At 46.3% G+C, this 13155-nt stretch overlaps 1 protein-coding gene across 2 annotated transcripts in view; it reads right to left on the minus strand.

Annotated features, from left to right (window-relative positions):
* Nucleotides 1–13155, minus strand: part of LOC126540253 (probable thiopurine S-methyltransferase) — a 63830-nt gene that overhangs the window by 30314 nt on the left and 20361 nt on the right. For both annotated transcript variants that reach the window (XM_055075917.1, XM_050187051.3), the window contains exons 3-6: nt 12452–12581; nt 8905–8957; nt 8304–8378; nt 8157–8242 (exon numbers count right to left, since the gene is read on the minus strand). In XM_055075917.1, the coding sequence (XP_054931892.1) occupies nt 8157–8242; nt 8304–8378; nt 8905–8957; nt 12452–12581 (344 nt within the window). The remainder of the gene's footprint in view (nt 1–8156; nt 8243–8303; nt 8379–8904; nt 8958–12451; nt 12582–13155) is intronic.

Here is a 13155-nt window from a genome sequence, read left to right on the forward strand (position 1 = left end):
CAAAATGGTGTAATGCTACCTGGTGCACATGCCACAATAGTCTAGTGCTACTTGGTGTGCACATCACTGGGGTGTGGGCTTGTCTGGCGTGCATGACAGTGTGTTGTGGTGCAAACTTAGCTTTTGCACACCAACTAGTTCCTCCTTGGTTTATAAAGGTCCTTTCTGGTTTGTGTATGATTGTTTTTTTAATTCTAATTTCCCTGCTTTAATATTAGCACAGCCCACAGATTGAAATTTAATGCTTTTATATATTTCAACATACTGTAGCACCGAAGGGCTATTGCAGGAACGGGGAGTACAAAATACAAATTTAGCAAAGAAATAAAGCGAAAGCAAAAGAACATGCAATGCAAGACCAGTGGTCAAAATATAAGAGAGTAATTCAGCAGGTGACGAAGAACCAACATGATTCGGTAAAGTATTCCACAGTTCTAGAGTGTGGACAAAAACAACATATAAATGTATCGGTGCACTGATGCGAAGGAGACTTATTCACACAGGATGGTGTTAAGTGGATGTAGGTCTAGCAGTTGTGGTGAAGCTGCTAAGTAAAGGAAACTGTAGAGAGGTACACACTATGGAAAAACTTCAATAATTCAACTGAATTAAAAACAATGATTCAAATGTTTCCATGATATACTTTAGCCTCCCTCAGTGAAATATTACTGAAGAAGTTAAAATTGGAAGCAAAAGGTGTCGTGACAAGAGAGGTCAAAGTTATCTATAAGACAGTCGCCATTATTCGAAGGTGGGCAGCTGATTCGGCGTAAATGTCTACTCGGCTAGAAACAAGTTGCGCCACATATGCTCAGCGGCAATAAGAAATGTTGAAGGTAATACACAGAAGTAGAGTGATTGTGATGTTAAACATCGTGACCAGTTCGTTGAATGTGGAAAGGGTGTAGTGTATCACATTCCCCTGCCCTGCGCGAAGTCGCACATTGGCCAAATAGAACGGTGTTCGAATAACCGATTGATAGACCACAGAGCTTCTTTGAAAGAGCAGCCGCCGTCTAATCTGTGCCTACATTGCAAAGAATGTAAGTGCGAACCATAGGTAAAAGAAACCGAGGTGATGTCAAGACACAAGGACACGATAGCGAGGGAGAGTGCTGAAGCATTCTTTTCTTCATACGTCCGGTGACGCGTGCGTGCCGAGGCCACCAGTGAGTCTACACGAACTAGAAATTGGTTATTTAACCATTAATCTTCAAGCTGCTACACGTGTTTATGCCAGGGTATACATTTTGCATGTTTTTCAAAATAAACAATTGTTGCTAACCCACGCTAGTCCATGTTTTCTATTTCGTCCTTGTTCGTCTGCACCATTCTTCCATGAGTCTTCGTAGTATGCCTAATATGGCCAAATGGGGTCTCGCAGTAGTTATAGTTCAGTTCATACTAAATATAGGCCTCACGCATGGCACATGTCGAAACCTCTCTATAACATTCATACAGTCTAATGTCAACGCTTGCTCACATCCAAGGAGAGGAGGAGCCTAAACAAGTAGCAGAAACAAAACCAGACGTAGTGTACATTCTCAAATTTTATGTAAGTTGAACTGTTGAGTTCGCAATTACACAGCGTTCGCTGGACACTCCGGAATACAGGAGCAACATATGCTGTCGGTGGCGCAAATCATAACCAACTTTCATCCCCTTTAAATCCCAAACGATTTGTTCTGCATAATGCATAGCACACGCTGCTAGTTCATCTTTTGTTGATGCTTTATGCAAAACCACATACTGCGTGATGCCTTATGTTACCTCTTTCCAGGGAAACGCGTGCAGCAACATAAAAAAAAACACGTAGATGGTCCTTTCAAACAGCTCATTATACAATAATAAAAAATGACCTCATGCAAGTCAGGTATGAAAAACAATACAAGTGAGAGAACAAGTTGGAATGGACAGTTTTGAGTCAGTACAACAAACATTTCAAAAGGTGATGCATGCTACAACCAGCTGCTGCTCATTGTCGGCTACTTGCACTGTGTTTGAAAGGCTTCGATCAGCACGTCGGCGTGCAGATAAGAGATGATGACGCACAAGGTCGATTCTAGGCCATATGGAAATCAGTCGTACGAAGAAAATATGTCGTCGCGTGGACAAATTAGACAACCAACGATTAAAATAATTGTATAACTCTTTGGAACCCCGCAAAGCATACTCTCGCGTTTGGCAAACTCTCCAAGGCCTTCGCTCTTCTCCTCAACAACGCGACCCTGTTAAGGCACTGGCTCCCCGCCAAGGCTGTCAGAAGTGGATCTTGGAGAATACTTTTGTAAGACAATTACAGGTGACAGAGTGCTCCTAACAATTTAGAATTGTACGAAGTTCCCTTCATGCAAGTTTCGGCAATGAACGAATTTTTCTCCGTGGAACTGGAGACGGCTTTAGACATTTGCAGGTGTTCCTTTTCGCCTGGACCCGACAATATAACGTACGCTGCTCTACGTCACCTTGACCATGAAGCACAAAATATCCTGCTGTGTCATTTCAACGTACCATGGACTGACTGTTTTGTTCCCTCTGACTGGAAGTGCAGCCGTCTTGTCCCATCCTAAAGCAAGGAAATTCTCCGCTTGAATTAGCATCACATCGGCCTGTCGCTCTCACCAGCTGTGTTGACAAGTTCATGGAAAGGATGATACCCACGCGCCTCGAACATTACATTGTTTATCCAGGCGCGATGACAGGCATTCGACGTGGTCGTTCATCGGTCGACAACGTCATTGACTTTGTCTCCTAGTTTCAACAAAGGAAACTATCCAAACGCCTCTCCGTAGCGCTATGTCAAGACGTGAGGGGCGCTTATGATAGTGTTTCTCATGAAGATATCCTTGATGCGCTCGTTGCTGGCGAAATCGGAAGCCGCACTTTTCGCTGGATTCGGAGCGACCTGACCCGAAGGAGCTTCTGTGTATTCACCGAGGATGGGCAAACAACCGACCGCTAGACCAACCATGGAGTTCCACAAAGAGGCATGTTGAGCCTAATTTTGTTCAACCTAGCTGTGACTGGACTGGCAGAGTCCCTGCCACAACCAGTCAGTGTGTCAATTTACGCAGATGACATTTGCACCTGGACTTAAGCAGTAACTCGCCCGTAGGTTTGCGCAATATCACAAAAGGCTGCAACGCTAACTTCTGTTTATCTTCCGAGACAATGCATCGGCGTCTCAAAGCAAAATTCGCAATAGTCGCCCGAAAATTGATGATTGGATACCCGGTGTCTATTAACGCCCAGCATTTCGTCCGCGACCTCTCCTTAAGACCCCATGTATCCTACCTAAGGAAGAGGCTCCTCTCGATCAGTCACCTTTTCAAAGCCATCGCTAAAAAGCATAGGTACCATCGGTGGGTTCTATACTTCAACTGTACAAAGCGCTCTTAATGGTTTTCTTGCGTTACAGCCCTCTGGTGCTGTTATGCACCTGGAGGACAAATCTCAGAGTGCTTGAGAGCATACAAGCTCAAGCACTCAGAATGTCTCTGGGTCTACCACGATGCGCTTCAACAGCCGTAGCAATTGCTGTCGCCAGGGGACATCCTATCAGTATGTATATCGCCACAGACACTTTTAGAAATCATTTTCGTCGCCTTTCCCGACTCCAGTCTCAACGCCTTGCTACTCTCTCGGAAACTAGATCAAAGGCAACTTTTTCGGGAATTCCAGACTCCTACTGATCCTCTCTTCCGTCCGATTTCACGCCTGCAGCAAGATCACCTTGTTCTTTTTGGTGTCTCTGGCGGGCACAAGTGCGACTTTCCATTCCAGGAGTTGAAAAAAGTCGGACTTGCGAACTTGCGCCCTGAATCAAGCCGGTCTACATCTTCTGCATGATTAATACAGCAATCAAGTTCACATTTATACAGATGGCTATTCGACTTAACAAGCTCTACAGGGGCGCGATCGCCGATCATTCTTTGAAACGCACGTTCAGTTCGCGTTCGGTTTCGCCTCACGATATTGGCCTGAGCCGCGCCGAGTCAGCTGCGCCAGGCGGCTAACAATTTGGCGCGCTAACGAATCCCGTCAGAGGTGCCTGCGCGGCTGCAGCCGCTGGTGCGGCAGATGCATGGGAGGTGCGATGCATGGGAAGTGCGATGCAGTGGCGCTTGTGTCGGTGTAGTGTGGTGCCGCGTGAAGAAAATGTTTGATTTCATAATGTATGCAGCGCACGTATGCACCCTAAACAGCTTCATTAGTGATCTGTCCCCATATGAATGTTGTGGCTCCACGAATTCTTTCTATTGCTGTTACTTGTAATCAGCAAACAAAATATTAGCTACGCTGCTTCTGCGTTCATCGAGAATTAAGAGTGTCTCTGGTACTTTTAAATTTGACAATGTCACGTTTATGCACGCTGCCATGTTTAGGGTGTTTGTCCTCGCGCGACCCTTTCAATTTATTATAATTTACATTCCCTTGAACACTTTTTCAAAATTACGTCTATGGCGATTATGTTAAACATTCACCATAGGTAAGGTTTGATGCATGCAGAACTGATGGCAAGCTGTTTAAACGTATACTTGCAGTCAGTTTTTGTAAAGATTTACACCAATTTTACATAGACCATTGTGTCACCGCAGAAGAAAAAAAGAAACCGTGAATTGCGTTTTAAATACCGCGAGTTGACATGGAAATCAGATATAGCATAAACGTATCAACGATGCACACGATGTTACTCCTGCTATCACATGGTTCAGCTGAAAGCCAGCGCCCCCACGTGACCCATGATACGCTACCTCAAGTGCAAGCCCGGCACCTAGCGAAAGACCCTGCTCGAAGGCTGGGTTGTCAGTAGCGGTACTTACGTAACGTAATACACAAGTCCCTGTAGATAAGACCACCCGGCCATTCTTCGGACCCCAACCAACCGAACATTGTTTCAGGAGACTGAGCCTTAGGGCATGCAACGCCGTAAGACCCGCCCAAGCTTGCCAAGTGATTTCATTCAACCTGCACCGCCTTTTGGGCCCTGCAGTAACCCGGAAGTGGCATCTCTCAACATACGCCGCCTACGTGGCAGTTATGGAGTACGCAGTAAGCCTAAAGCCGCGCGGAAAAGATTTCTACTTCATCACTTCATGTTTTAAGACCTATGGGTCACCGCATCCCACAAACCTTCGCATTAGTCGAACCAGCAGCAGACCCCGTCGAAACACTTCCACACGCGATTTGATGAGCTCTACAACGCGTACAAGAGCGTCATTCAAGCTACGGCTCTGCTCAACACCATGCAACATCAACCACGGCAGTCAATCAACCATTTTCATCAATGACTTGCAGCTCCAAGCTTGAAATTGCCAATTTGGTATCCAAACAAACAGGCAAGATCGCGTGATCATTGGAATTCGCCTGTAATGCAAAGCTGTCGATGTCGGCGCCCACTGATCGCAATCTGCACATGGCACGTGACCATCGCTGCCTAAGCAATAACACGTCGGTTGCCGAGTTAGCCCTTTACCCTAGCTTATTGACACCAATTTTCGGGCCAGTGGGTGTCGCGGAGCTCGGACGCGTAATCGCACGGCACTTTTAATATTTCGCACGTTACGAGTAAAGCAGTCAAAAAATTAATACGCAGGACGAAGCGCACTAAAACGACTGAGCGGAATGTTTTAAGACGCAATAACCGCCATCTGGTGGTCCGGCACCTGCTGTCGAAATTGACGCCAAAGGCACGGCGCCCATGAGCGTCCCACCATATCTGCCAATGTGTCATGTTGCTCTCCCTGAAGCGAGGTTACGCTGCTCGTCGACTAAACGTCAACAAGTCCCTAGTTCTGCTCCGTTACATCGTCGCCGACGTTACACTGAGTGGGTGCGCTAGAGCTGAGTTTTACTGAGTCGCGCGGCCTACTGCCTTCTCTCGCGCATTATGCTGAATCGCGCAAAATGCCTTGCTTCTTATTGTGGCGTTATATTATCGGAAACGCTCCTAATATTTGCTGTCGCGTATCGAAGCATGATTTTCAATCGGTGTCCTTTGGGGAGGTGGAGCACTATAGAGTATCAACATTATAGTATCTGAAATCAACAGTAGCACGTCAGCTTGCCCTAAGAATCCTCAAAAGACTAATCTGCCAGTCATGCCCTTCGTCATCCAGCTTCGTCATCCAACTCTCGTCGTGCCGTCATCGTCCCAACATCGTCGTCAAAGAGGTTCCGTCGTACAGTCATCATAACGCCATTGTCATCATGTACTTGTCATGCTGTCGTCATGCCATCGTCGTCATGCATTCCTTGTCATACCGTCGCCGGGATGCCGTCGCGGTTGCTGTGTCATCATCAGTGTGACTTCTAATCCAACTCTCATCGCGCCGTCGTGGTCCTGCCATTGTAGAAATTCGGTGGCGACAACGGCATGGCCAATCAATGGCTATTTCATGAGCCATCAATGGCAATCATGGGCAATTTGATGCCATCGCATCAAAAATTTTATCTACGTTACTCCTGAGGCTTTTCCCGCAGTTGGGGGTCTGGCGTTACAATCGTATCTGCGGCCGGTAAATAAAGCCATCAATTTACGTTCGCCTGCCTACTAGTATTAAAAAACGCTGGTTAACCATTACCAAGAATGCACGCATAAAAACATCGTCTGATAGCACCTTGAAACTTCTATACCTCAGTGAAATGACACTAAGCTAAAGCATACAATCGATGCATGCTAGCAGTGCAAACCTGTGAAGCTGAAAGCTAATCAGTTACAACGAAAGCTGTGAATGAAACTACTGACAGAAAATGGCAAGCGCAACGTTAGGAGCCAGGAACACGGCAGTATAGATTCGAATCAAAACGTGTAGCTGGTATTTCAATTGAGATTAAGAGAAAAAATGGCAGTGGCTTTGTGGGCAGATGCATATAAAATAACCTCGCCTAGGTGTTGTGCTCACGACTGACTAGAGCTCAAGTTAGAGTGAAGGAGTGACGAGGACGAACGCGTATCATGGGGCCATCAGGACAGATGCTCAATAACCTCTGAACGTGATCAGATCGGTCTCTTTCGTGTTGGGCGAGCTTATTGTGCTCGAACAAACCAATTGTCAAGTGAGAACAACACCGCCTCGCAAGGTAGGAAGGAAGGAAGGAAGGAAGGAAGGAAGGAAGGAAGGAGGACATAAACTTTATTCTGGTTCTGTACAAGGTGTTGCGACCTGCTTGGCTGGTCCCATGTTGGGACCGGGAGGTCAAGCCTCCTAGCCTTATCACGGGCGTACTGGACAGCCAGGATTTGAGGAATATGATCTGGTGATCTGATCCTTCCTATAAACCGATTCCGGAAAATGCCAGGGCCGAGCGACCCACACTCCCAGAGCAGATGTCCAAGTGTGCATGTCTCCTTTTTGCATGCTTTGCATATAATATTCATGTCTGCAATGTCATACCATTCATTTATTTGTGCAAGGTAGATTAATGCGGAATCGAAATACCTTCCGGACCATGTCCTGCCTTCTTACATGCGTTAACGTACAGTAGCATTAACTATGAGCTGCAACGTGCGAGTAGTGGCCGGTGCGCTGTCCGCGTAGAGCTGGCGACGCTAACGTGAGACGTTCTTCAGAAAAAAATATGCAGATGCGACGCACATGTTGGAATATATGTGAAACAAAGCTTTCGTGAAGTGGTTAATTAAATGCTGTAAACTTGCCCATCTCATTGCTGAGTCAGGGGCGTAAAGGAAACTGGCTCGTGCTCATGTCCCCTCGCGCACCTATGCTACGCAGTGTGACACACGCAGCGATCACCTCAATCAGCTAATTGGCATGGTAGAAGTGTGTGTGTGTGTGTGTGTGTGTGTGTGTGTGTGTGTGTGTGTGTGTGTGTGTGTGTGTGTGTGTGTGTGTGTGTGTGTGTGTGTGCGTGTGCGTGCGTGTGTGTGTGCGTGTGTGTGTGTGTGTGCGTGCGTGTTTGTGTGTGTGTGTGTGTGTGTGTGTGTGTGTGTGTGTGTGTGTGTGTGTGTGTGTGTGTGTGTGTGTGTGTGTGTGTGTGGTGTGTGTGTGTGTGTGTGTACGTGCGCGTGTGTGTGTGTACGTGCGCGTGTGTGTGTGCGTGTGCATGTGCGTGCGTGCGTGTGCGCGGCCAGTCAGCACAAAGGTGTCTTTCCTAAGCTGCAATAAAATCTTGCTCAGGCTCGCAATGCTTACCTTGGAAACCGGTGTCGTCGTACTCGGTGGCGTACAAGGCGTAGGAACAATTGCGCGCCAAGAGGGACTTCATAAGCGCGACGTATCTGCGCAAAAAAAGCACGTGGCATTGCCACCAGCGCCCAAGCAACCAGTTGCGCTCCCCACCGGTCTCTGTCGTCCTCCTTGACGGACACCAGGCCGCCACGGTCCCACACGATGTCCATGGTACCTTCGCAGTCCCTGCGCCCATAGCTACGCTGTCACTCTTCAACGGCGCGCGACCATCGTTGAAGCGTTTCATCGTGCGGCTCTTGTAGCTCACATCATAAAAAAAAATTAAGAGGATTTTAGCCACGTGCATCAATCCCTGCCAGCCAACAGCATAGTGGAGATGTGCGCATGCGTGAGTGCGTGCGTGCGAGTGTATGTGGGGGGGGGGGAGGCGTGAGTGTGTACATTATAAAGCTTGACATCAACAATTTCACTGCGAAGAGAATTCCATATGCATGAGCAAAATACAGTTGTGAGACAATGTAGACGCCCAAGTTGATGTGTTACTGATTAAATAAACTAACTGTAGCGAATTTCTCTTGCGGCGCAAAGAAGTGCGGAGGAAAATTTGTGTACAGCAGAAGCATTAATTCCGCTTCTGTTTCCAGTCTATTGTCTTGCGTTTCTTTTATCTGCACGATGATGCAAAAAACTACTGTTTCCGTCTGAAGACATCAAGGTTGTAGTGGCTGTGCAAGAATGTTCAAGCACTTACTTGCTGAAGGTGTACAGGTCACAGATATAGATGATCAACATTGAGTCGGGTGTCTGAAAAGAAAAGAAGCACACTTGATTTTGGTACATGACACCATGTTTCCAACAAGTTCAGGAAAGCTGCTGTGGAAAATAAAAATGAAAAGTATCGTCCTACCTTGTTGAGCAAGACTTGAAGCTCAGTGTTGTGCCCCTTCCCACTGTCAATCTGTATTAAGACTAAAAGCGGCAAATTGGCAGATAATTCCCTAATACGGCTCTTTTACATTATACAAGTTTACCAGCCGATATCTTCAACTCGTGCAAGTTCCCCTCCTGCCGGGTACTGCTACTCATTTGCAAACTAAGTTTTCCTAATTGACATCAGCCCGACCCCACAGTCTGCCGGATAAAACTATTTCCTGGCTGCCGTTTGAATATTCTAAAAAAATGTTTAGGCCCCTGCCATGTTTAGAGCCTTTAAAAGGGGTAATTAAACTAATCCTTACGGTCGGAAATAGCGCTAACGAAAAAAGAGAGACCAATCCATACCTGGACTTCTCTTCTACGTGATATTCCGAACTATGAAAAATAATGAACTGTGTCAGCTTTATTACTAGTGACATTAAAGAGGTTTCTTCCCTTCAACTTATAACCCCACATGCTGTAAAACTTACCAACTAGCCATACCCAAACAGCAGTGATAAAAATGTATTTATCACGCGACCGACGTATCTGCGAACGCGTCTGTCACAAGGCACTTGCGCCCCCGACGCATTGACGGAATTTAAGAAATAACATGAGCAAACCTTTGATCATGTTGTCTACTTTGCACTGGATGCCCATGTCCCTGTACGCCTGTGCTCGTTTTGCAAAATTTCTCTTGGGGAACAGGCATCACCCTATGACACGTCAACGCCCGAATGTCTCCTAAACGCAATCTTTCTCGTAGCCAGAACAAACCTGATTGCACAGCTTATTGGGGACACAGATGTAACCAATGACATATTTTCCATTGTAGTCTTGAAATAACCAAAACATATCTGTAGCGCGCTGATTAGCTATTACGCTACGTTTTAGATGTTCAATTTACGCAATACTTGCACTTGTAAATTTATACTGTCTGTTCATAAACACAGCATCATGAATTGAAGTTCTTCCAATAAATATCGCGTCAGCAAAGTCGCCCTCTCTGCAGTCAATTCCCCACTGTGTTCGGGCTGTGTTCTATTAAAACGGAATGGTAGTATGGGCCGTCAATTTGTTAGACGTCACACCAACGGCGATATTTTAATGATAATTTACGATTTTTGTCCGCAAGGTCATGTCGTAATGTTAGGCGTACTTAGGCACAGTAGTCTACGTCGCCATAGAAAGACAACGTCTGTAATAACAGAAAGATCAAACTGATTTTGTTTCTCAGTGTAGGAGAACCGATAGAACATGTGATGAATTGTGCACTGTTACAGGCTTTAACACGATCGCTGTTACAAGCTCGATCTCCTCGTCGGTTTGATGCTCACCGCTGCCTGTCACTGGAATTGCAGATCCTTTTACCCGATGTAAATGAAAAATCGCAGTGCCCCCATCAGGATTCCAACTTTGGAGCCATGGATTACCAGCGGTCGAAGATTCCATGTATCAGCTACTCCACCATTGCTCCGGCAAAGAGTACTGCGCCTAGATAACACATTGCTGGACTTACGATATTTGCCATATGCTGCTAACGTGCCAGCGCGGTGACGCAAGACATTCGATAACGCCATCCCCTTTTTTATTCTAGTCAACAACGCGAAGAACATCCCAGAAATACTTTAATCTTTCTGTACCCTTTACGGCTACATAAGGGTAAAAAAAGCGACGGCTGATCTTATTATTATGCCTCTCTGGCTTCAATGATTTGGTGTGATGAAAAAAGTCACATGCAGGCCCTTTGTAATCCATGACGTCACATGAAGTCGGCTGAATTCTCGAACTGTTCGCCATTTTTCAGGATATCTGCTGGAGACCCTAAGAATTTCCTTGAAATTCACGCCCATCCACTTCATCGTGTCTAGACCAGCACATGGCTTGTCTTCAAGTGAAACAGCACATTCATTCAAAGTTGGGCACTGTATTTCTCTATGATGTCATTCGTTTATACCTATGTAATCGGGGCAACTGATTGAGGCTGCTTAACTGCCGAGACAACGCTCTTGCTAGTAACTTGCAACTTTTCACCTCAAGCTCACCGAGTATTGTTAACGTACTTGAAATACATAAGTCCTCATATATATCCTACGTAAAATTGTGCGTGCAAGCATAAATATATAGAAGGCTGTATTGTGACTGTACAAAACACCGTTTTAATCACTACGGAAACATCAGACACACGAGACAAAATTTTCAGTTTCTTTTCGTTGTATCTTCACACTTTTGTTTCGCACATTCAACGCTAAATTGGGACACTTGGAGCCAATTAATAAACGACATGGGACCCTACATGCGCGTCAAGTAACATTTAGGCGTTGGCACTTTTTTTGGAGTAAGATGAAGGTTAATGCATTCTTAATCTTAGAAGAGGCCACTTACAAGCGTAAGAGTATACAATTAATTATTTATTCTATTACTTGTTTCTGTGAACCAGTTTCGGTTTCGGCAAATAAAAGGTGTACGCGTACAGATAGAGTGTACCTCATCGCTACAAAACGTCAGCGAACTTTGCTCTGTGGCATGACGTCATGATAATGTTGATCATGCATTATGCTTTCTGATTATGATTTAGAGATCAACTTTTGTGTCAAATCAAACACTTTGTTTCTCCTAACATTCTTGCTTGCTGAGTATCCTTCATTGGCTTGCGAGTACCCTGTGCAATGAACGAACAGAGCGTTTATTAATTGAAAGCTGGCTATGGTCCTATCGCTGTGTTATGAAACACCGATTGTTTCAAAACGTGTGCTATCAAGTGGGATTAGGAAAATGGACCCGTTTAATCCAGTCCTGTTTAAACGCGTTTGTGGCTGTTTCGTCCGCAGTTTGTACGTATTTGCTTCGCTGTTTGACCCACACAGAACAAGTCAATTTGTTGGAGCGGAATGCACACATGAACGAGTTTATGCATACGACGTACGAGTGCATGCAGCAAGAGCAGTGTTGGTGCTTCACTGTATCCGATAAACGCGCTGTTTCGCACACTATTCCTTTTAAACGAACTTACTAAAGGCGCTTGTGCCAAAACCCACCGAAAGGTGCCTTAATGGAGGGTGGATTACGCGTAACAAACAAAATTTACAGAACACCAATCTCACTGTTCTCTGTGTTAAATTTATTGCAGAATTCAACATCCAAAGGGAAATTGCAGCGCGGACTCCATGTTGTAACTCCTCTTGAATCTTCTGGTACACACAAACTGCACCGTAACCGATGATGAATCACTTATTAGTTGATGCTGAATCAAAGTTTAGACAGTAAACTGCACTGTGCGAGGAGCCGGACCTGTGGCGTATCCCTTTATAGCCTTCTCTTTCATGTCCTCAGATGCTCCAACCCCTTTATTTGTACCTCGTAGTGTTAGAGTACATACTCACATGCAGGATCTTGCAGCCGTTTACGGCAGAGCGGCCTTCCAGAGCTGTCAGGTCATTGGCGGCAAAGAAGCTGCGAACCACTGTCTCCAGAAACTCAACACCCACCACGCGGAAGCCTTGGTCGTAGAACCTACGCAGAAAGCAGTTCGCAGATAAGTTGTCGGGCTGTTTTCGAGACTGCAAGCGACACACTTTTTCACGCGGTCACAAAATGCACTGAATGTCCCGTGAACCATTCGAATGCCTCCTGACATTTAAAATCACCACGCCCGAGCAGTGGGAGTCTGTGCTGCTCAGCGCATACCCGGAGAACCATCTCTGGGCAGTCCGGCAGGCCGACGACGCCGCCAAGACTCAAGGTCTGGCCGCCGCCTGAGGAAGGGCAACTCCGGTGGTGCTAGTCTCCTAGTCCTCGCCCCCCTTGACCCCAACAAAGACTTTTATTTAAGGTTTTTTCTCTGTCTCACCTCGTATTTTAATATTGTCACGTTGCTCTGCCAAACACCCTCAACGACGCGTCCGTGCGGGGCTCGTCCTCAGCAGTGGCAGAACAGGTCGTGGTGGCCCTCGCCCTCCGGGACGGGAGCAGACTGCAGGTCGACACAGACTCTCGGGCGGCGGTCAGGGCCTTCGCCGCGGGTTCGGTCTCGAGGGAGGCGGGCGCCCTGCTTTGCGGCAGGGGCGTTGCCCCCTCCGCCACCACT

The sequence above is a fragment of the Dermacentor andersoni genome, chromosome 2, assembly GCF_023375885.2.
Source record: "Dermacentor andersoni chromosome 2, qqDerAnde1_hic_scaffold, whole genome shotgun sequence".
Lineage (NCBI taxonomy): Eukaryota > Metazoa > Arthropoda > Arachnida > Ixodida > Ixodidae > Dermacentor > Dermacentor andersoni.